This window comes from Globicephala melas, chromosome 7 (assembly GCF_963455315.2).
Source record: "Globicephala melas chromosome 7, mGloMel1.2, whole genome shotgun sequence".
Classification (NCBI taxonomy): Eukaryota; Metazoa; Chordata; class Mammalia; order Artiodactyla; family Delphinidae; genus Globicephala; species Globicephala melas.
Window position 1 is genome coordinate 21856286 of NC_083320.1, and position 20950 is coordinate 21877235.

Consider the following 20950-nt stretch of genomic DNA (forward strand, 5'->3'; position numbering starts at 1 on the left):
GGTTTTATGTTATGGTTCTTAACAGAGAAGATGCATGGAGAAATTGCATGAAATACAACATAGGGTATGTGTCCATTTAGCATTTCATCCAGGCCCTCTTTTTGTCAAAATGTTCACCTGTTTGATCAGCTGGAGCCTGGAACAAAGTATCCTGGGTCAAGAGTTGAGTAACTTGGTCAGTTGTCTGCCCATGCAGTTCAAATACTCGAAAATGTTTATTGCTGGATATTTTTCAGGTCAGAGGACATAATGCCTAGCTGAAGGTGTTATACATTTTAGAAAAAATTTTGGAATTTAATTTTCACTGAGTGATTAATTACAATAAGATGAGTTGAATTATGAAACTCTAATTTTTAGGCATCAGTTATTTGAGCAATTACTGAGGTCAAAGCCTCCTGAATCTCTGTTAACTTAAGACATGGGGCCTATATTCAGAAACAAAAAGAGAGATCTTCAGGACGTTGGAATCTGCCTATGACAGAAATCAAGATTCAGTTAACTGAGTCACTTTATAACATGATAAGAGGTTCACTGTCTAGAGAACAAGATATGAAACAACTTGGCCAAAGACAGTGTTTGCCAAGACATGGGTCCCAGCTCTGTACATGCTGCTAAGGAGATAAAAGTCAAGCTTCATTCATTATTTCCTCATCTGTAAAATGGGCAGATGGTAGCTGATTACCAGCACTAAGAAACAATCTGTGATCCTAGAAACCAACCACCTAGATATACCCTTTCCGAACTATGAAGAAACCTTCCTCTCCCCAATCTTCAGACACTATCTGGGCTGCAGAAGATGATTTGGCTTTAACGGGCTCTCAGCACAGATTGACCTGGCTCTTAAATTGTATTTCATGGTAGATTTGTGTGTAGGAATCACTTAAAATAATTTTTTTTGTGTAATAATTTTTAAAAATCTGATTGCAGAATTACTGTAAGTTCAGAAAGTATGTAACTGAGGTGTTTTTTTTCTATAATGATGCAACCAAAGGATAGAAACTTCTAAAGAAATGCTCTTAACGTCTGCGTTTATGGTTGTTATTGGTGTGGTGTGGCAATCTTGAAAGTGATTTCCTTTTTTTTTTTTTTTTTTTTTTTTGCGGTACACGGGCCTCTCACTGTTGTGGCCTCTCCCGTTGCGGAGCACAGGCTCCGGACGCGCAGGCTTAGCGGCCATGGCTCACGGGCCCAGCCGATCTGCGGCATGTGGGATCTTCCCGGACCGGGGCACGAACCCGTGTCCCCTGCATCGGCAGGCAGACTCTCAACCACTGCGCCACCAGGGAAGCCCGTGATTTCCTTCTTAGTGAATTGGAGAGAACTTTTTTCTCTCTCTCTTTTAAAGTAAGCCTGTTCACGTAGCAGCTTGCGGGAAGCCTTTAGGTGGACATGCCAGAGATGAAATCTAGACGGGAGGGAATCTTCCTGTGTTGGAGTTTCATGTGTTGACCTTGTTCCTACTCTTTAAAAAGGGTAACAGTAGAGTGCATTGAGCATGGAGGAGATTTAGGGGAGAGGAGATTGGCCTCGGTACGCAGTCTGGGTCTTATCTGTGTGTTTGGTTTGCTCAATGGTTCCTTCTTGGCTTCTGGGGCTTTCAGAGTGTGGGAAGGATAATGGAACAACACATTACCGGTAGGTTGTCTCTGAGCCTTGCCCTGTTTGTTCCTCCAACAGAGGACTCGGTAGAGATGTTCAAACTAACAGAAGATAAGAGGCTTTTGGTTTGTCGATAAACAACCAGGAAAGCACAGATCTCAGCAAAATAAATAAAGAAAAAAGGGCTGAGTTGCAAACTCATAAATGTTTAACTTCTCCAGGGTCACCATTACTGGGAATTATTCATTTGGGCCTTATTTCAAACTGTTTTTAAAAGTATAGACATTGTATCATATCTCTCTACTTAACTATTTTATTGTCAGTCTGATCATATTGAATAAGAGAGGGAGTAAAATTTTCCCAGCGGTGAGTCATTGCTCCGTTAATTGAAAAAGTTTTACCAATTAAGCAATATCAAAAGGATTATCAAAATTTTAAATCTAAATAATGTAAATGATGTCAAAATTTTCAGATTTCTTGTCTTCAAATCATATGTAGCAAAAACAGAATAGTGTGATAGCTGGAATTGAATTGACCTTACAAATAATGGACAGCTTCTTTTCTTTCTGGACAAAAATGTGCTAAATGCAAGACATCCCATTACTGTTTAATGCAGTTCCCTTAAAGGTGAGCTATGGCACAAGCCCGAAATTGAAAACATAGGATTTCAAACCAGCCCTTGAACTTTGAGAAAGAAAACTTCTGTTGTTTTGCTCCATCACTGAGTAAAAACCACTGCTCCTGTTTCTTTTCCCTCCCTTCTCCTTTACTCTCCTCATCCTGTGGACATAGCAGCAAGATTAAGCTTAACGGTAGGCAGTAAAAGTCATTTGTGTTATCCTTCTAAAACTTAATCTTGATAGACATTTAACCATCATAATTTTTTTAAAGAATATTTTTTAAGAGCAGTTTTACATTCACAGCAAGGTTGAAAGGAAGGTACAGAGATTTCCCGTGTTCCCCCTGCCCCAACACACGCACAACTTCCCCTAATTCAACATCCCCACCAGAGTGGTACATTTGTAACAATCGAGGACCTACATTGACACTTTATCACCCAAAGTCCATGGTTTGCATTAGGGATGACTCTTGGTGCTGTACATTCACGGCATCATAAACTGTTTCCCCTCAAAATCATGGTTGCTAAATTAAACAAAATACATATGAGGTGTCTCTCAACATGAGGAAACTATGGTAGGGTTTCTTTAAAGGATCAATATTTAAACAACGTTATACCAATTATTGTAAGTAATTTAAGGATGTGATGTTCCTATATTTACTGGTATGTATGGGAGTACTTTAAATAATCACATTTCTAAAATTTTGCCTCAGTGTTTATTTTTAAAAACTTATGTACGTTCATAAGGATCTTCAAAAGGGGTGATTTAAAGAGGGTCATGCGGGCTTCCCTGGTGGCGCAGTGGTTGAGAGTCCACCTGCTGATGCAGGGGACGTGGGTTCGTGCCCCGGTCCGGGAGGATCCCACATGCCGCGGAGCGGCTGAGCCCGTGAGCCATGGCCGCTGGGCCTGCGTGTCCGGAGCCTGTGCTCCGCAGTGGGAGGGGCCGCAACAGTGAGAGGTCCAAGTACCACAAAAAAAAAAAAAAAAAAAAAGAGGGTCGTGCAACTGACTTCTGCCAATTAATTAAAACAAACACCCTGCCATGTTCTGTGAAATATATACCACTTTAGAATTAAAAATTGAGAATTTTATATATTAATTTTGGTTTTCATATAGCTTACAAATATGTGCATTAGATGAAATTAAGATTCAAAGAATGTTTGTTAGTCTTCAGCCAACTTTGAATTATCCTCAGTGTGGAAGTGAGTATATTATTCTAGAACTTTTGAGTCTACCTAGATATGCAAGTTGTATATTTGTTCTGCTAGAAAAAACTTTGTTCTCAAAGAGAATTTAATAGCAAAGATAATAATTAAGTTTGAAAATCAATATTTTTTTCTATGACATTACAGAAAATTTAAAACTGCTTATGATCTGCTGAACTGCTTTATTAAACATGCAAAGTTTTGCTCTGTTTGACAGTGGCAGTTAGAAATTCTTGGAAAGGTTATTACAAGGAACTTTATTTTTATTTCTAAGTTGAACATTGATTGACATCATTAAAAAACAGCGTTTAGGGAAAAGATAGTGTTCTGTTCTGCAAGCGTAAATTTTCCATCTATTTCATTATTATCCTAAATGGAGTCTACCCTATTAAGAAATTGATTCCACTTCTCTTATTTTGCCTTTTTTTAAAAAAAATTATTTGTCTTATTTATTTATTTATGGCTGCATTTGGTCTTCGTTGCTGCTCGCAGGCTTTCTCTAGTTGTGGCGAGCGGGGACCACTCTTCATTTGCGGTGCTCGGGCTTCTCATTGCAGTGGCTTGTTTTGTCGCAGAGCACAGGCTCTAGGCGCGCGAGCTTCAGTAGTTGTGGCTCACGGGCTCTAGAGCGCAGGCTCAGTAGTTGTGGCACACGGGCTAAGTTGCTCCGCGGCATGTGGGATCTTCCCAGACCAGGACTCAAACCTGTGTCTCCTGCATTGGCAGGCAGATTCTTAACCACTGCGCCACAAGGGAAGCCCTGCCTTTTTTAGAAAAACAAAAGAAACAAACCACACTTTAAATTTTGTTGGTAATAGTTATACACATTAAGATGTGGAAATATTGAATTTAGTATATACTACAAAATGTCATTTTGTTGATAAGTATTTTTGAAAAAATATGTTTCATCTCTTAATAATTTGACCAATCAATGGAATGATTTTAGAGTAAACTTCCTGAATAAAAATAAAAGTAAAACTTTTTTCCAAACTGATAGGATGCTTACACCGATGGGATGAGAAATAAAAACTGAGTCTTTAATTATTACCTTTGTCTGTTTGTCTAAGATTCTACCCCATTTAGAAATGTGTTTGTTTTACATCATGTCATATGGCCTTTGGAATGTTTTTTCCTTCTTGATGGTAGATTTGTTCTTGATGAAAGGCTCCACAAACTAGAATTTCCTCAAAGAAGTTTAGTGTAATAAGTAAATGAAATTTGTATTCTGCATTACATTATTTGTGTTAGGGTAGTTCCACAATTTTCTCACAATTCTTTGAAAATGGAAAAGAAAGTAAACTAAGTGGCATTTTAAAAAATCATTTTATTTGCTTATAAACAAGTTCTATTTGCATTTCTCACATGAAGGACAATAATTTATCTACTAAAAGAGGATTTGTCTCAGAGAACAAACTTGTGGTTGCCAAGGGGAAGGGGAGTGGGGGAGGGATGGAGTGGGAGTTTAGGGTTAGCAGATGCAAACTATTATATATAGAATGCATAAACAACAAGGTCCTACTGTATAGCACAGGGAACTGTATTCAATGTCCTGTGATAAACCATAGTGGACAAGAATATAAAAAAGAATGTATATATATGTATAACTGAATCACTTTGCTGTACAGCAGAAATTAACACAACATTGTAAATCAACTGTACTTCAATTAAAAAATAAGGATTTGTCTCATTGATTTCCAGTGTCAATGTGTAAAAAATTAATCTCAGATAATTTGTATTGTGCTCCCATTTACGGATAAGCAAAACTGTCTTTAATTATGGCCATCCATGTGCACTAAATTTTAAGTTGAAGTGAGGGAATACTCAAGGTCACCAAATCTCACATTTTCATTTTCAGGTTCAACTGGTCCTGTCCAAGTAATAATCACTGAGACCCCCAGTCAGCCCAACTCTCACCCCATCCAATGGAATGCACCAGAACCATCTCACATTTCCAAGTACATTCTCAGATGGAAGCCTGTGAGTATCCTACTTGGAAACCTTGGATATTGTGGCTCTTGAAATTAACAGATTCTGAGAATGCTTTCCAGCTTTTGAGCCAATAGATCTGATGAACTCTATTCACTTTGTATTTGTTTAGCGACCAAACAATATGTGGTCAATCTAATTGACATATTGATTTAGCTGTTTTTGGTACTTTAAACCAACTAACTCCCCATGTTAGAAAGGTCTTCTTTGCGAAGACTTCAAAATGATAAGGCTTAAAAATACTCTTATCTAGTATGGAAAGAGAATATAAAGTTTTTCAATGTCTTGCAACTCCATCAAAGGGAAAAAAAAATTACTGGCATCATTTTCCATGATTTGAAAAACAAAAAAGCTAACTTAATATCTTTCTTTTTTGGTTCACTTTTTAAATGATCATTTCTTTTCTTTTTCTTTTTCTTTTTCTTTTTTTTTTTTGGCTTCACCACACAGCTTGCGGGATTGTAGTTCCCTGACCAGGGACTGAACCCCGGACATGGCAGTGAAAGCGCCAAGTCCTAAACAATAGACCGCCAGGGAATTTCCATGATCATTTCTTAAACCTAACTTTCTATCCTATGAAGTTATTTTGATAGAAGGGAGAGAGATGATGAGAGGGAAGTACAGATGAGGGATAGTTAGTGTATTTAATGAGTGACCTTGTGATTTCCTAATAATCATCTAGAAATTGAAGAAATCACACTAAGGAGGATATTGGTCTATTAAATTTTAGTTTCTCTTACCCTCTCAAACCCACCCTGCTATCTTTCCAAAATGTATGACTCATAATTTGAGAAACACTATTTTAAACACAGGAGAAAAATGCCCACTTTTAATCACAGCTATTGGTTTCTAGGAACTAAAAGCAAAACAAAACAAAATATCTGACCAACTCATGCAGTTGTATTAAATTCTTTTTGAAAAATTCAAGCTGTTGAAGTCATTCTTTTTCTTCTCTTACCCTCTTTTGTTAATGTGCGCAGTATATGGAGTAGCTGTTTGCAGAGCTGTGTGTCTAATGATGTTAATCAATGGAATCGATATATTTCCTCTCCAACACTTTATTGTCTCTCATTTTTTCATATAATCACCAGTTTTATTTACTTTAAACTTAACTCTGAAGTATTATGTGAGACCACAGCAATAAGGGATACACATAGGTATACAAAGTATATTAAGTTGGAAAGTCTTCAAAGAGTGGAGGTTATTAATTTCTTTGAAATTTTTAACAATTTCAGGATTTTCCTTAATGTCACCTGAGAGTTTATTCTTGAGTATTTTCTTCTGATAGCAAACCAACAAAGTTCACATTGCATGAAAGGCTTATTGTTGAATCTGAGCTAATTATAATGACTAATTTAATGTTTTCACAACATATTTAAATTTAAAGAGTACTAGGATCACTTTCATTTATTTCAAAAATATAAAGGGACACTTGAGTGTTTGAATTATTGAGGAACTGGTTGATTGGATAATTTTTTTAAATCACTGGGTATTAAAAATGTATTTAGACTTATATTAGTTTGGAATCTACACTTAAAAGGATCTTAACTTGTTTGAAGTAAGGATGTTTCTTTTCTACACATTTTAATGCAAAGAATTTTGTGCCATGATAGATTAATGAAGTTGGACAGGATGTGAAAGTATAAACTGGAGACAAAGATTAAGTAAACTGAGATCGCATTCTTCTGCAGATCGCATTCTTTTGCCCAAAGTTGGCTAACCACTTATGAGGGGTGGTTTATATCCAAGAATGAGTCATAAAACCAGAGCAGTTAAACCTTGTATGTGATTGTCCCAGGCACTGAGTCATGAAGGAATGTTATGCCTTTGACTGCTCTGCAAGAAACTTGGTTTGTAGCCCACCAAGTGAAAGATAGAATATATGTCCTTTTCCCACTGCAGAGAGGAATATATCTCTGTTCATTATAGAAATTTAAAAGTTGGGAAAGACAAAACTTGGGGTCTACATATTATGTTGCTGATATTAAATTGAATAATCAATCTGGCAAAAAGGAAGGTGCCCAGGACCTCCCACTGTGTAATCTTGGCCATGTTACATAATTCTGTTTCTTCACCTACAAAATCAGGGTGATAATACCAGTAACTTGGAGGATGGGGGAGATGAAGATTAAATGAGAGTATGCAAGGAAAGCAGCACAGAGCATGGCACGTAGTAAGCGATCAATAAATATTAGCTTTAATAATCATTATTATTAATGTTAACAAATTCTGCTACAGGTTTCTATTCCGATTCCAATTTTCCATGATTTTCCTCCAAAATGGAGCTGCATAGACCCCTCATTCTTCTTTGAAGAACACTCCACATCATCTCTGAGTGTTCATCTTTGTGAACACTTGTGTGATTTTTTTTTTTTTAACTTAAATTTTTAGAAAAATTCTCCAGACCGTTGGAAGGAAGCCACCATTCCAGGCCACTTAAACTCCTACACCATTAAAGGCCTGAGGCCAGGTGTGGTATACGAGGGCCAGCTCATCAGCGTCCAGCACTATGGCCAAAGAGAGATGACGCGCTTCGACTTCACCACCACCAGCACAAGCCCAGTGGTGACCAGTACGTACCCCAGCCACCAGGCCATCTGTGTCCACATTTCTCGGACCTGGGCTCCCCGCAGGAAGTGCCTTCCATCTCGATTCATATTATTCCATGGATGGCACCCACATTTTTTAAAACCTGATAATCTACAGACGATGCTAGTAAATTTCCTCCATGGCTGAAGGCTCTCTCCCCTCTTTCTATGACTCTAGGCAACACCGTGACGGGAGAGACAACACCCTTTTCTCCTGTTGTGGCCACCTCCGAATCCGTGACTGAAATCACAGCCAGCAGCTTCGTGGTCTCCTGGGTCTCGGCTTCCGACACTGTGTCCGGATTCCGGGTGGAGTATGAGCTGAGTGAAGAGGGAGATGAACCGCAGTACCTGGGTGAGCTCAACGTGTTGACGACCAGCTGCTGGGAAACCCTGCTTGGGGTGGGGCTGGGGGCATCCACGCGGGTGGCCCGGGAAGTTCGGAAGTAGTTGACAGCTCAGACTGCACAAACGGCCCTCCAGTGTGAGTCTGGAGAACAACTGATCCTTTTTAGAACCGAGCTGGGTTTTTCCTGAGCCACGCTCACTTTCCCGGTCCCTGATGGGAGCTGTGTTATGCGTTAGCCTGGGCACAGGTCCACAAAACAAAAGTGTGTTCTTCCTGGAAGTAATTGCCAACATGAGGACTGCAGTGGAGAAAACGTTAGCTTTGGGAGAGGCACAATACCCTCATTCATGCTTTTCAGATTCTCATGTTTAGGGGACTTTTAAAAACTTTATCATGGAGAAATAAATATACATACTGAAAAGTACACAGATCATAAACATAGAGCTCAGTGAATTTTTATAAAGTGAACACACTGTGTGACTAGGACCCAGATCAAGAAAAAGAACATCCCTCCTACCCCACTCCCCATCATCCCCCACCTATAACCACTACAGGGACTTCTAACTACAGAGGACTATGTTTACAAATCTGGGGGTGGATTAAAATTATACATCCTTAGAGAAAATATTTGGGGAAAGGGGGAAAAAAGAAAAATTATCCCATAGTGCATTGATAATTATTGACTATCCATAGCACATTTCCTTCTAGTTTTCACTCACCACCTCCCCCCCTCCCTCCATGAATACGTAGTTTTAAAAACATCCTTCTCATAGGTTATGGAGTCATTAGAGGGATTGGTACACTCTGATAGTAACCTTTCCCTTTTATTTCAAAGATCTTCCCAGCACAGCCACTTCTGTGAACATCCCTGACCTGCTTCCTGGCCGAAAATACATTGTGAACGTCTATCAGATATCCGAAGAAGGAGAGCAGAGTTTGATCCTGTCTACCTCACAGACAACAGGTACACGTGTACTGTGTGGTGTGAAAAGACTTTTTTTTCTGTGAAACAGACCTATAGCAATATTTCCTGACTGTTTTTCTCATTTCTTCCTTTCTTTGTTAGCACCTGATGCCCCTCCTGACCCTACCGTGGACCAGGTTGATGACACCTCGATTGTCGTTCGCTGGAGCAGACCCCAGGCGCCCATCACAGGTCAGCTTAGCTGCCTCTTCTTGGCTCCCATGTTAATCTTGATGCCATAAAAGGTGAGGGAGAGAATTCTGATCTATGAGCAGGCAAATCACTTAAATCTCCTATGTAATTATTGGACCAGGGTGAAGATGTGTGTGTGTGTGTGTTTGTGTGTGTGTGTGTGTGTGTGTGTGTGTGAGAGAGAGAGAGAGAGAGAGATACTGTCTTACAGCCTTGCTTTCTTATGGATCATTTCCTCTTAAATCTGTTTTATTGACCTCCTTCACACACAAAACACACCCACACACAATCACACACATAAACCTCTAAAGCCAGCTCATGGACTTATTACACCAGGCATTCCTGTGGTAGAAGAGGGGTAATTTTTCTGAAAACGTCACTCTAAGACTTATTCTTAAAGAGGCAGCCAAGCTGCCTTCTTAGCTCATTAGGTGACTCAGCTGTCTCTGATGTTCCTAAAAGACACAGACGTGCTAGACAACTCTGTGCTCAGAGTGGTTCCTTAATTACTTCCTTCATCCAGGGCTCGAAGAAAAGAAATCGGTTTAACATGAATATTTTCACCCTCTGGCTTCTCTAATAGACATTTATTAAGGATCTCGTGTCTTCAAGGATGATATTTAATATTAAAAAGTTTTGCATGACTTCTTATTTTATCTTTGGACTGAATAGTCCTTATAAGAAGTAGCACTATTGAGCAAGTCAAAAAGAATCATTCATTCTGAACTAATACAGCAAGATGCTAAGGGCTGTTAGGAAAGGGGGCCCTTTGAAACCTCTGGTTCATCAAACAGTGTATCGTACTTTTTTCTCCTGAATCTGCAGGATACAGAATCGTCTACTCCCCATCAGTAGAGGGTAGTAGCACAGAACTCAACCTTCCTGAAACTGCCAACTCTGTCACTCTCAGTGACTTGCAGCCTGGTGTTCAGTATAACATCACTATCTACGCTGTGGAAGAAAATCAAGAGAGTACTCCTGTCTTCATCCAACAAGAAACCACTGGCGTCCCACGTTCAGGTAACCTGACGATGCTTCCTGTAGTATCTTATTTCTTAAGGCTGAAGAAAGTAACATCTTTAACCTCCTTTTTGCTGGAGGAACAAAACCAACCTTGGCTTGTGTTCATTCCATGAGCCTGCTGGGGACGACGGGACGTGTAAGATGAAAGAATAATTGCATCTGTGGGAGGGTTGCTTTGTCTCTGTCAGCAGTTCTTTTATGCAAGTTGTCTCATGGATTAGTATATCCTTGAACTTATGAAATTTAGCTGAAATGTCTTCACTATAAAGTAACTTATCAAAACTGGCTATTGGCCTTCAGATTAAAACCTGACAGCATAAAGTCTTCATATTTTTCCCCAGAAACTTAAGGGGCAGTTCATCTGTTGCTCTTAAGTATTATAAAATGATTTAGTAAAATAAAAACCACCACATTTTTTTTCAGTTGTTGCAAGAGTTTGCTTTGGGTTTTTTTTTGGTATGTTTATCTTAAACCCCTCAATAAGATACTTCATATGTTGGAAACTCATCTGCTTACCAACATATTTTACATAAAAGCTTTTTTTTTTTTTTTTTTTCCGGTACGGGGGCCTCTCACTGTTGTGGCCTCTCCCGTTGCGGAGCACAGGCTCCGGACGCGCAGGCTCAGCGGCCATGGCTCACGGGCCCAGCCACTCCGCGGCATGTGGGATCTTCCTGGACCGGGGCACGAACCCGCGTCCCCTGCATCGGCAGGCGGACTCTCAATCACTGCGCCGCCAGGGAAGCCCTACATAAAAGCTTTAAATGACACGTGTAAGCAGTGACTGAACTACAAAAATATAACCTAAAAAAGCGTATTTTCTGATTAAGAGAGAAAACTTAGCTCTGGAATGAGAGGCTCTATGAATTGCCCTATACTTTAAAAACCCAGGAAACTGGCTTTTTAAAAACAATCCTTAGCAGGAATTGAAAATGACTGGTTGGCTCTTGTCTGTTAGATAAAGTTCCCCCTCCCAGAGACCTGCAGTTTGTGGAGGTGACGGACGTAAAGATCACCATCATGTGGACACCCCCCGAGAGTGCGGTGACCGGTTACCGAGTGGACGTGATCCCCGTCAACCTGCCCGGGGAACACGGGCAGAGGCTGCCCACCAGCAGGAACACATTTGCAGAAGTCACTGGGCTGTCCCCTGGGGTCACCTATCACTTCAAAGTCTTCGCCGTGAACCACGGGAGGGAGAGCAAGCCTCTGACGGCACAACAGGCGACCAGTACGTTTGGGGTCCTTTACCTCCACCTCAGACCCTCCACCCTCACTTCCAACCTGTGCTGGGTGGGCAGCATGCCATCACTTGTAGGTTCACAGTTAGAAATAGGAAAATACTCAGGGGATAGGGAATGTATACTGGACATAAAGCACATTAAACTTGAAAACAAAACTTAGACAAGCTCCGTAGAGGCTAAATGGTAACACACTTCCCAAATACACGTACCGGGGGAATGGCACTAAGAGAGGAGAACTTAACCTAATTTTCCTTGCTAATGGAGACATGGAGTGAACATTTGAGTACATTTTTGTGTAACTAAATATACCTAGATCAAACTTTAAATGTAGTATCTTTATCCTTCTATAGTAGAATTATTTGCAAATAGTAATTGCTAGAACATTTAGTGCGTGTTAGGCACCAGGTCATATGCTCAGTTCTTACAAGCCTCATCCTCATATTTCATCCTCGTTTTGAGTTAATGAGGAAGGTCTTATTATTATCCCTAGGGGATACATGAAGAAAGTGAAGCTTATAAAAAATTCTGCAACTTGTAAAGTCACAAAGCTGGGAAATGATTGAGCTGGAACCACACAGACCTATGTCTTTTTGACTCCAAAGCCCATGTTTTCAGTGATTATACTTGACTACCTCTTAAACATTTCCTCCCTCTGAAAAGTGTTTTAAATTATTGTAGGGAGGCTGCCAGTTACACACTCAAGAAGGAAACTCACAATTTCTATGGTTCTTTCTGATAGTGCAAACTCACCAGGGTCTTACTATAAATCTGAGGTTCTGAGTATATGCTATAATCATTGTCTAATCTGAATCATGTGAAAATAACTTTTACTGCTCCAGCAGAGGACTAGTCATTGAATAGATGCAGAGAATATCACTTTTGTTCCATGTGGAGCTCTCCTCTTGCCCTCACTTTCGTGGGCTTATTTCTCTTTTTTCTTAACCTGTTTGGCTCAGAGCAGAGCAAATTGTGGCTTCACAAGTATTTGTTTTTGTTTTTAATACCATCTCTGTATGTTAGTGTAATTTCTGAGGATGATGGGAAATCCATGCTATAAAATTAGCCTTCCCACAGGATCAAAGTCAAGCAAAAACAGTGAGCAATTTCTCATGACTGACACAGAGTTTTGCAAAGTTCTCTGTAGCACTCAATCTCTTCATGGCTAAATATTTCCAAGGTTTTGATCTTAGTTTCAACCTGGAGGAGAAAGAACTTAGAAAATTCGGTCAAGCTTTAGGATTTCAGTATGATAATTTTGAGGTGCAAATATTTCTCGATGTGTTTCATTTCATCTTTTTTTCTAGAATTGGATGCTCCCACCAACCTCCAGTTTATCAATGAAACTGACACCACCATCATAGTGACCTGGACTCCACCTCGTGCCCGGATAGCCGGGTACCGACTGACCGTGGGCCTGACCCGTGGAGGCCAGCCCAAGCAGTACAACGTAGGTCCCTCGTCCACGCAGTATCCACTGAGGAATCTGCAGCCTGGCTCTGAGTACTCCGCAACCCTCGTGGCCGTGAAAGGCAGCCAGCAGAGCCCCAGAGCCACTGGAGTCTTCACCACTCGTAAGTCAAAGGTTAAATGTCTTTTCTTAGTGATATCATAGGTTCTTATCTATATTTACATTCTCGCTCCTTCATCCATTTTTTAAAAAATTTAACTTAGGGAATTTGCTGGCTGTCCAGTGGTTAGGACTCTCTGCGCTTTCACTGCCCAGGGCCCAGGTTCAATCCCTGGGGATCCCGAAAGCCCCTCGGCACAGCCAAAAAAAAAAAAAGTTAACTTAAAAAACTTTGTACAAGATTAAATAATGTTTTTAATTTAAAAAAAAGATTTAAAGCAGTACTACTCAAAGTGTGACCCATGAACCCATCGCTGGTCTGCGAACTGTTTGTTGCATGGACTAAGGAGCTTATGTCAGAATGCAGATGATGGAGCACACCGTTTAGTTCAGTTGATACTTTTTTGAAGCAAGGTTTTCTTAATGAAGGAAGCAGTGCATCACCTGACATATGTTGCCAAGATCCTTATTTTCTCTGGGACGAGCACTTTGAATAACATTGTTTAAAACACCCAGTTATTTGAAAATTGAAGGCTACTGTATTAAATGAATTTACCAAATACTAGTTAAAGCAAGAAAAAAAATCAGCACCTTTGTCTACATCCTAATACTTTGGGTATTGAATGATGGCAATAAATGTGGAACAAAAACATCTACCAGTTGAATAGAAACCAACAGGCCAAGAAGCTAAGGAAATGATGTCTTTACAAGTGTTGACTGCAGCAGATTAAAGTACCTTCTGCAGAACAGAATAGCTTTTTTTTTTTTTTTAAATTACTCTTGAAATTCCACAGAAGGAAAAATACTGACAGTAATATTTGGTCCTGTCTGTCTTTTGCTCAACACTTTACAGGAAGTGGCCTTAAATCTCCTACATATCTATATCACTATTATAGAGGACTGTATTCATAAACTGATTTCTATCAAATGCAACTCATTTACATTACAAAGAAATATGAGACCCGTCATTTCTAGATAAGCATTAATTTTTATTTTTAGCTCACTTTGAATTCCAGAAGGACCTAACTTAATACTTTTTCAGCATATATTGCAACTATGAACTAGCTTGCAATTTCCTAAAAGCTTTCCACAAATCTTACTCTTTGACTAATTTGAAAAGTAGATGTTAAAAAGCATTCAGAAAGTGAATATAAGTTTAGGTTTTACATTACTATGAAATTTATTTCACAAAGAAAATTCTCTATAAAATTATCCCTGTAAGAATTCATAATTTACTAAAAATTTATTTCCATTTAAATTTCGTGTATGAAGTTTGGCTACTAAAGCCTTTTTCTTAAGTAACTGCTAATCATAGGCAAGTAAAATCTGTTTTTATCTCTAAGTTAACCTTTAAATTTTGCTTTTTTATGTTACATGTTACTAAGATACTCTAAAATCTATTAACATGAAATCAATATCTTTGCATTTCTTGTAAATGTCTGTTTCTCATAGATGACCTTCTTTTCATTAGAATGGAAATTTCAGTAGATTTAGTCTTTTACTGACCATGTATACTGCTGTATATTATCTATTTTACTTTTTAACTTTTTAACGAGACATACTTTATGTAGTTTCTTTTGTTCGATAGAGTGCCTATAAAAGAAAAAGCATTTTATTTATTTATTATTTTATTGAACTATAGTTGAATTACAATGTTGTGTTAATTTCTGCTGTACAGCAGAGTGATTCAGTCATACATATATATATATTCTTTTTCATATTCTTTTCCATTATGGTTTATCACAGGATATTGAATATAGTTCCCTGAGCTATACAGTAGGAACTTGTTGTTTATCCATGCTATATATGCTAGTTTGCATCTGCTAATCCCAGACTCCCAATTCTTCCCTCCCTTACCTCCCCTCCCCATTGGCAACCACAAGTTTGTTCTCTATATTTGTGAGTCTGTTTTTGTTTCATAGATATGTTCATTTGTGTCATATTTTAGATTCCACATATAAGTGATATTATGTGGTATTTGTCTTTCTCTTTCTGACTTACTTCACTTAGTATGATAATCTTTAGGTCTATCCATGCTGCTGCAAATGGCATTATTTCATTCTTTTTTATGGCTGAGTAGTATTCCATTGTGTATATATACCACAACTTCTTTATCCATTCATCTGTCTATTGACATTTAAGTTGTTTCCATGTCTTGTCTGTTGTAAATACTGTTGCTATGAACATAGGGGTGCATGTATCTTTTAGAGTTATAGTTTTGTCTGGTATATGCCCAGGAGTGGGATTGCTGAATCATATGGCAACTCTATTTTTAGTTTTTTGAGGAACCTCCCTACTGTTCTCCATAGTGACTGCACCAATTTACATTCCCACCAATAGTGTAAGAGGGTTCCCTTTTCTTCACACTCTCTCCAGCATTTATCATTTGTAAACTTTTTAATGATGGCCATTCTGACTGGTGTGAGGTGGTACCTCATTGTAGGTTTGATTTGCATCTCTCTAAGAAAAAGCATTTTTAATGATACTAAAAATAATTAAATGGAGTGGGTGGGGCAATATTGACTATTTCAAGTACTTCTGGAGGCTGATATATTGGACATGTTATTTTATTATCTGCACAATACATTTATTGATAAATATAATTTTATTTGAGTTAACTGATAGATTAGATAAAGGTCAATGTCATGCCTTGCACATTGTATACTTAAAAAAAATTTTTTTTCCATATGGTTTATCACAGGATAGTGAATATAGTTCCCTGTGTTATACATTAGGACCTAGTTGTTTATCCATTCTAAATGTCATAGTTTGCATCTACCTACCCCAAACTCCCAGTCCATCCCTCTCCCTCCCTCAAAAAATATTTGTTGAATAGATGATTGAGAAAACAGCTCAACCGAGCTTAGATTTAAATAAACCTCTGTAAGCGGTGAGTTCTACAACTTCATTTGAACCTCAAGTACTCTCTGAGGCTGTAAACATCAGCAGGGCTTGCATATTTTTGAAATTGCTTTACGTTTCTGTAGCTTTTTACTGTTAACAAGTTGAATTCTGGGAATAACTTTTCTGGGTTTTATAACTTTTGTTAAAAGCACATGGCAGGGGGTGGAGGAGCTGTTTCTAGGGAAAATCAGCTTACTCCTTTATAAATAGGGAAAAATTTATTTTTTTAACATCCAGGCTGTCCTTCACCTAACAAGACCTGCCAGAATCCATAGCTCATCCTTACAGTCACATTCTTTGTTTGCCATCAGTTTGTGGGTTTGTGGTTTGGAGAATTTCCCGTAATGGTCTTCCCAGGCAGAGAGCATCATCTTAAGCTTGAGAAAGTTCTAGCTGGCTGGCTCAAGCAATAGAAAACACCCAATCTTAAAGCCTAAGACAGTTGAGGAGAATGTTTTTTGTGAAAAAATTGTGGCTTTCACAGATGTTCAGTGAAAGAAGCAGACTGCTCTCTGAATTGTTTCTTGTGGGCATTAACATGGTCACCCAGGGCTGGCCATGGCATTTTGGCAAAGTCAGTGGCAGCCAAGTGGTGTATGATTTCAGAGACTCTGGGAGGCATCACAGGTCACCCATCCTAATTCCACTGAGAATACCATCCAAACGGTAACACACTCATGAAGCATCTTTCCAAACCAGTAGAACTTCAGTTCAGCCAGTAAAGCAGCCATTACAAAGTATGCCCACATGTATTTTATTTTTTCAGACAGCAGTATTTTAAAAATACTTTTGGGGGGCTTCCCTGGTGGCACAGTGTTTGGGAGTCCGCCTGCCAATGCAGGGGACACGGGCTCATGCCCCGGTCCGTGAAGATCCCACGTGCCGCGGAGTGGCTGGGCCCGTGAGCCATGGCCGCTGAGCCTGCGCGTCCGGAGCCTGTGCTCCGCAATGTGAGAGGCCACAACAGTGAGAGGCCTGCGTACCGCAAAAAATAAATAAATAAAAATACTTTTTAAAAAATTGCACATTAAAATCCAGATTGGAAAACACTGGAAGAATTGCAGTGCTGGGCCTGAATTTTCCCATGACTGGAGCTGAGTAGTAATGGAGTACTACTTAAAGACTTTTTTTTAAAATGTTTTATTTTTTTTTTTTTTATTGGGGTATAGTTGTTTTACAATGTTGTGTTAGTTTCTACTTTACAGCGAAGTGCAGTAGAGTTCTCCGTGCTGTACAGCAGGTTCTCATTAGTTATCTATTTTATACATATTAGCATGTATATGTCAATCCCAATCTCCCAATTCATCCCACCCCCTTCTTTCCCCCCTTGGCGTCCACATGTTTGTTCTCTGTGTCTGTGTCTCTATTTCTGCCTTGCAAACCGGGTCATCTGTACCATTTTTCTAGATTCCACATATATGTGTTAATATACGAGATTTATTTTTCTCTTTCTCAGAGTAGGCTTAAAGACTCTTAATGTTCATTTGTCTAAGTCTGGAAGATAAGTCTTTGTCTCACCAGCCATTCATAATTTAGCATAAATGCGTTTACTAGTGTTTTGTCCCCAGTGGGCACAAAAATTTGGTTGAGACGTAAAGAGGAAGGAATTATGAAGGCACTAAACATGTGACCAAGACCATCCACACGCTTGAAAGCCCTGAATTTGACTCACCAGACACAAATGTCTTGCCTTCTGAGACCTCACCTTTCCCATAGCAGCCAGTTATTGAAATGCTTATTACAAGATTTAGTTGTTCTGCCAATTATATTTTAGAGATTCTAAATTTATGAAAAGATTTGTAAGATTGTTGAAAATATCTATTTCAGATTTATGTACACATACTCTTTTTCTTCCTCTTTTTCTTGTTCTTTTTTTAATTAATTTTTTTAAAATTAATTAATTAATTAATTTATTTTTGGCTGCGTTGGGTCTTCATTGCTGCACGTGGGCTTTCTCTAGTCACAACGAGCAGGGGCTACTCTTCGTTGAGGTGTGTGGGCTTCTCATTGTGGTGGCTTCTCTTGTTGCGGAGCATGGGCTCTAGGCGCACGGGCTCAGTAGTTGTGGCGCACAGGCTTGGTTGCTCTGCGGCATGTGGGATCTTCACAGACCAGAGCTCCAACCCCTGTGCCCTGCATTGGCAGGCAGATTTTTAACTACTGCACCACCAGGGAAGTCCCTCTTGTTTTTTTTAAAGTATTATTTTCACTAAGAAATAGCAGTGATGTCAGGATGCTAGGAGATTCGAAATAAACTTTTATTATAATTCCTAATTCCAGTGGCAGAATACTAAATTTCTGCAGTGTGATTATTCTGAGTGAATAATCACATATTTAAGGAAAGTATCTTTAGAATTTATAAGTGCATCCATGGTGGCAGATTTCATTTACCTTTCACATGGCATCTCTTTCTGCAACCAAAAACAATTGGCCATCATTATGGAGTGATTCAGCCTATAGCTATTTTTAGATAATCATCTATAATTTAACCATTGTTCTCAAAATAATGGTTAAGAAGCGGAGTGATAATCAGTTTGTGATGACCAGGTTTACTTTTTATATGGGATTCTATACTGATGATATAAGGAAAGTTATTGTCATCAAACTCAAATCCCAAACATGATGAAAAGACACAAATTTCAGAATCCAAGGAGTTGAAAGGGTCCTCTGTGGTCATCCAGCTCCTTGTTACTTAAATGTGATTCCCAGACTGACAACACTGGCGTAACAGAAATGCAAACTACCTAGCCCCATGTGGACCTACAGAATCAGAACCTGCATTTTAGCCAGGTCAAATTTTCACATATGTCACGTTCTGGATCCATTAGCTGACTAAAACTGAGGTTCTCGATAAAAATATTTGTTATCGGGACTTCCCTGGCGGTCCAGTGGTTAAGACTCCACACTTCCACTGCAGGGGTTGCGGGTTCGATCTCTGGTTGGAGAACTAAGATCCCACATGCCGCAAGGTGCGGCCAAAAGATTAAAAAAAAAATTTTTGTTATCTGCATTCTCTGTGATTCTAAGGCTTGAACACATGCTTTGATTCCATTTCACAGTGCAGCCTCTGGGCTCCATCCCACCTTACCACACAGAAGTGACTGAAACCACCATTGTGATTACATGGACACCTGCTCCAAGGATTGGTTTTAAGGTAAATTGCAGATGTTCCTAATCCCTTGTAATCCAGCCCTGGGTTGCCCTCGTGTTTCTGGATGTAGTTGAAACAGGATGCTCAGGAGTCAGGAGACTTGGGTTTCGTCCTGTTTCTGTTCATACCTCTCTGACCACTTTGTCAGGGCATCACAGTACTTCTGCTTCCCTGAACTGCTGGAAAGATGGACTGAGGCAGTGAAAGTGCTTTGCAAAGAGGAAAACATTAGTATGGAACTGTTAGTTGTTACCTTGTTTTCTCTATCCTTTCTCCCAGGGAGTTAGATTTAAAGATATATAGGGAAACTGCTCTTGTTGTGTTGTTCTAAATAGGTATCAGCAAGTTCACAAAAACCAATTTAAGGAGACCAATTAAACTCAGTGTCACTCAACAATCACATTTTTATCCAATCAGTTTCATCTCAACTTGTTCAAAGCCCCTTAGGTGAATCTCTTAATAGACATTAAGATTAAGGTCTTCCCTATAGATATCTGGATACATGTTCTTTAAAGTAATGGTATTAGGGAAGTGATGAATACAAATGAATGTGTTTAAAAGAATTCCTTTTTTTGGCATTTAGAGTGTGGAGAGAGAAATATTTATTATAATGGAAAATCAAGACTAAATCCCCATGATTGTTTGTTTAAAAAAATATACCAAAGATCATTTCTTTTTCGAAATACGCAAATGGCATATTGATGATTATGCTACTTAAATATAAAGAAACCCTTTTGGAAGATTGTCAGTATACCTTTTAAATTTCCCTGATAGTGTCATTTTGACTTTCAGGAGCCTTATAAAGTACTAAGGATGTCTCTAGAGCTGAACACTGATGACACGATATTGCCTAGGCTTTTCAAATAACATACTGAAAGGATTGAAAATTAAGGGCACATTCATCTTAATTCTTCTTTTGTAACATATCAGCCTGCAGTTGAAGCTGTCCTTCTTTAAAAGGAGTGTTTTTGAAGTACAAAATGTTACAGGGACTGGTACATTTAAGTTGAATGCTAATAACTCATTAAAGAGAGAACTAGAGGATTTCTTCCAGCAAAAAGAAATTAAGAAATGAACGGCATGTGGCCCAAAGCGCTTGTGTACTTCTGGTTTGTACCAGGAGATTATTTCTCAAGCAAAACAGTATGTAATGATGTGTCTCTGGAACCTTCCATTACAAGCTACCTTAACTTAGTTTTGGAAGATACTTCCCCTAAGTGGCACCCTCCCCCACCGCCCCCAGTTCCAGGGAATTTCCAGCTACATTATTTAATAGAGCTAAAGTAAGGTCCCAACTCATTCCCAACTACAAGCAGAGTGCAGTTCCTGAGGAGTCCACATTATGCAAAGCATAACCACAATCTCTCAGCAGTAACCCAACTCTGGAAATATTTGTCCTTGGTGTTTATTTTGCTTTTTTTTTTCCTAGCTGGGTGTACGACCAAGCCAGGGAGGGGAAGCACCACGAGAAGTGACCTCAGAGTCAGGAAGCATCGTTGTGTCTGGCCTGACTCCAGGCGTGGAATACATTTACACCATCTCAGTCCTGAAAGACG

General features: G+C 39.1%; 1 protein-coding gene across 1 annotated transcript in view; it reads left to right on the plus strand.

Moving 5' to 3' along the window:
- FN1 (fibronectin 1) overlaps nucleotides 1-20950 on the plus strand; it is a 66933-nt gene that overhangs the window by 16129 nt on the left and 29854 nt on the right. Inside the window, exons 13-22 of the mRNA XM_060302643.2 lie at nucleotides 5282-5403; nucleotides 7804-7984; nucleotides 8179-8355; nucleotides 9185-9313; nucleotides 9416-9505; nucleotides 10331-10525; nucleotides 11487-11759; nucleotides 13077-13343; nucleotides 19303-19397; nucleotides 20824-20950. Of these exons, the coding sequence (XP_060158626.1) occupies nucleotides 5282-5403; nucleotides 7804-7984; nucleotides 8179-8355; nucleotides 9185-9313; nucleotides 9416-9505; nucleotides 10331-10525; nucleotides 11487-11759; nucleotides 13077-13343; nucleotides 19303-19397; nucleotides 20824-20950 (1656 nt within the window). The remainder of the gene's footprint in view (nucleotides 1-5281; nucleotides 5404-7803; nucleotides 7985-8178; nucleotides 8356-9184; nucleotides 9314-9415; nucleotides 9506-10330; nucleotides 10526-11486; nucleotides 11760-13076; nucleotides 13344-19302; nucleotides 19398-20823) is intronic.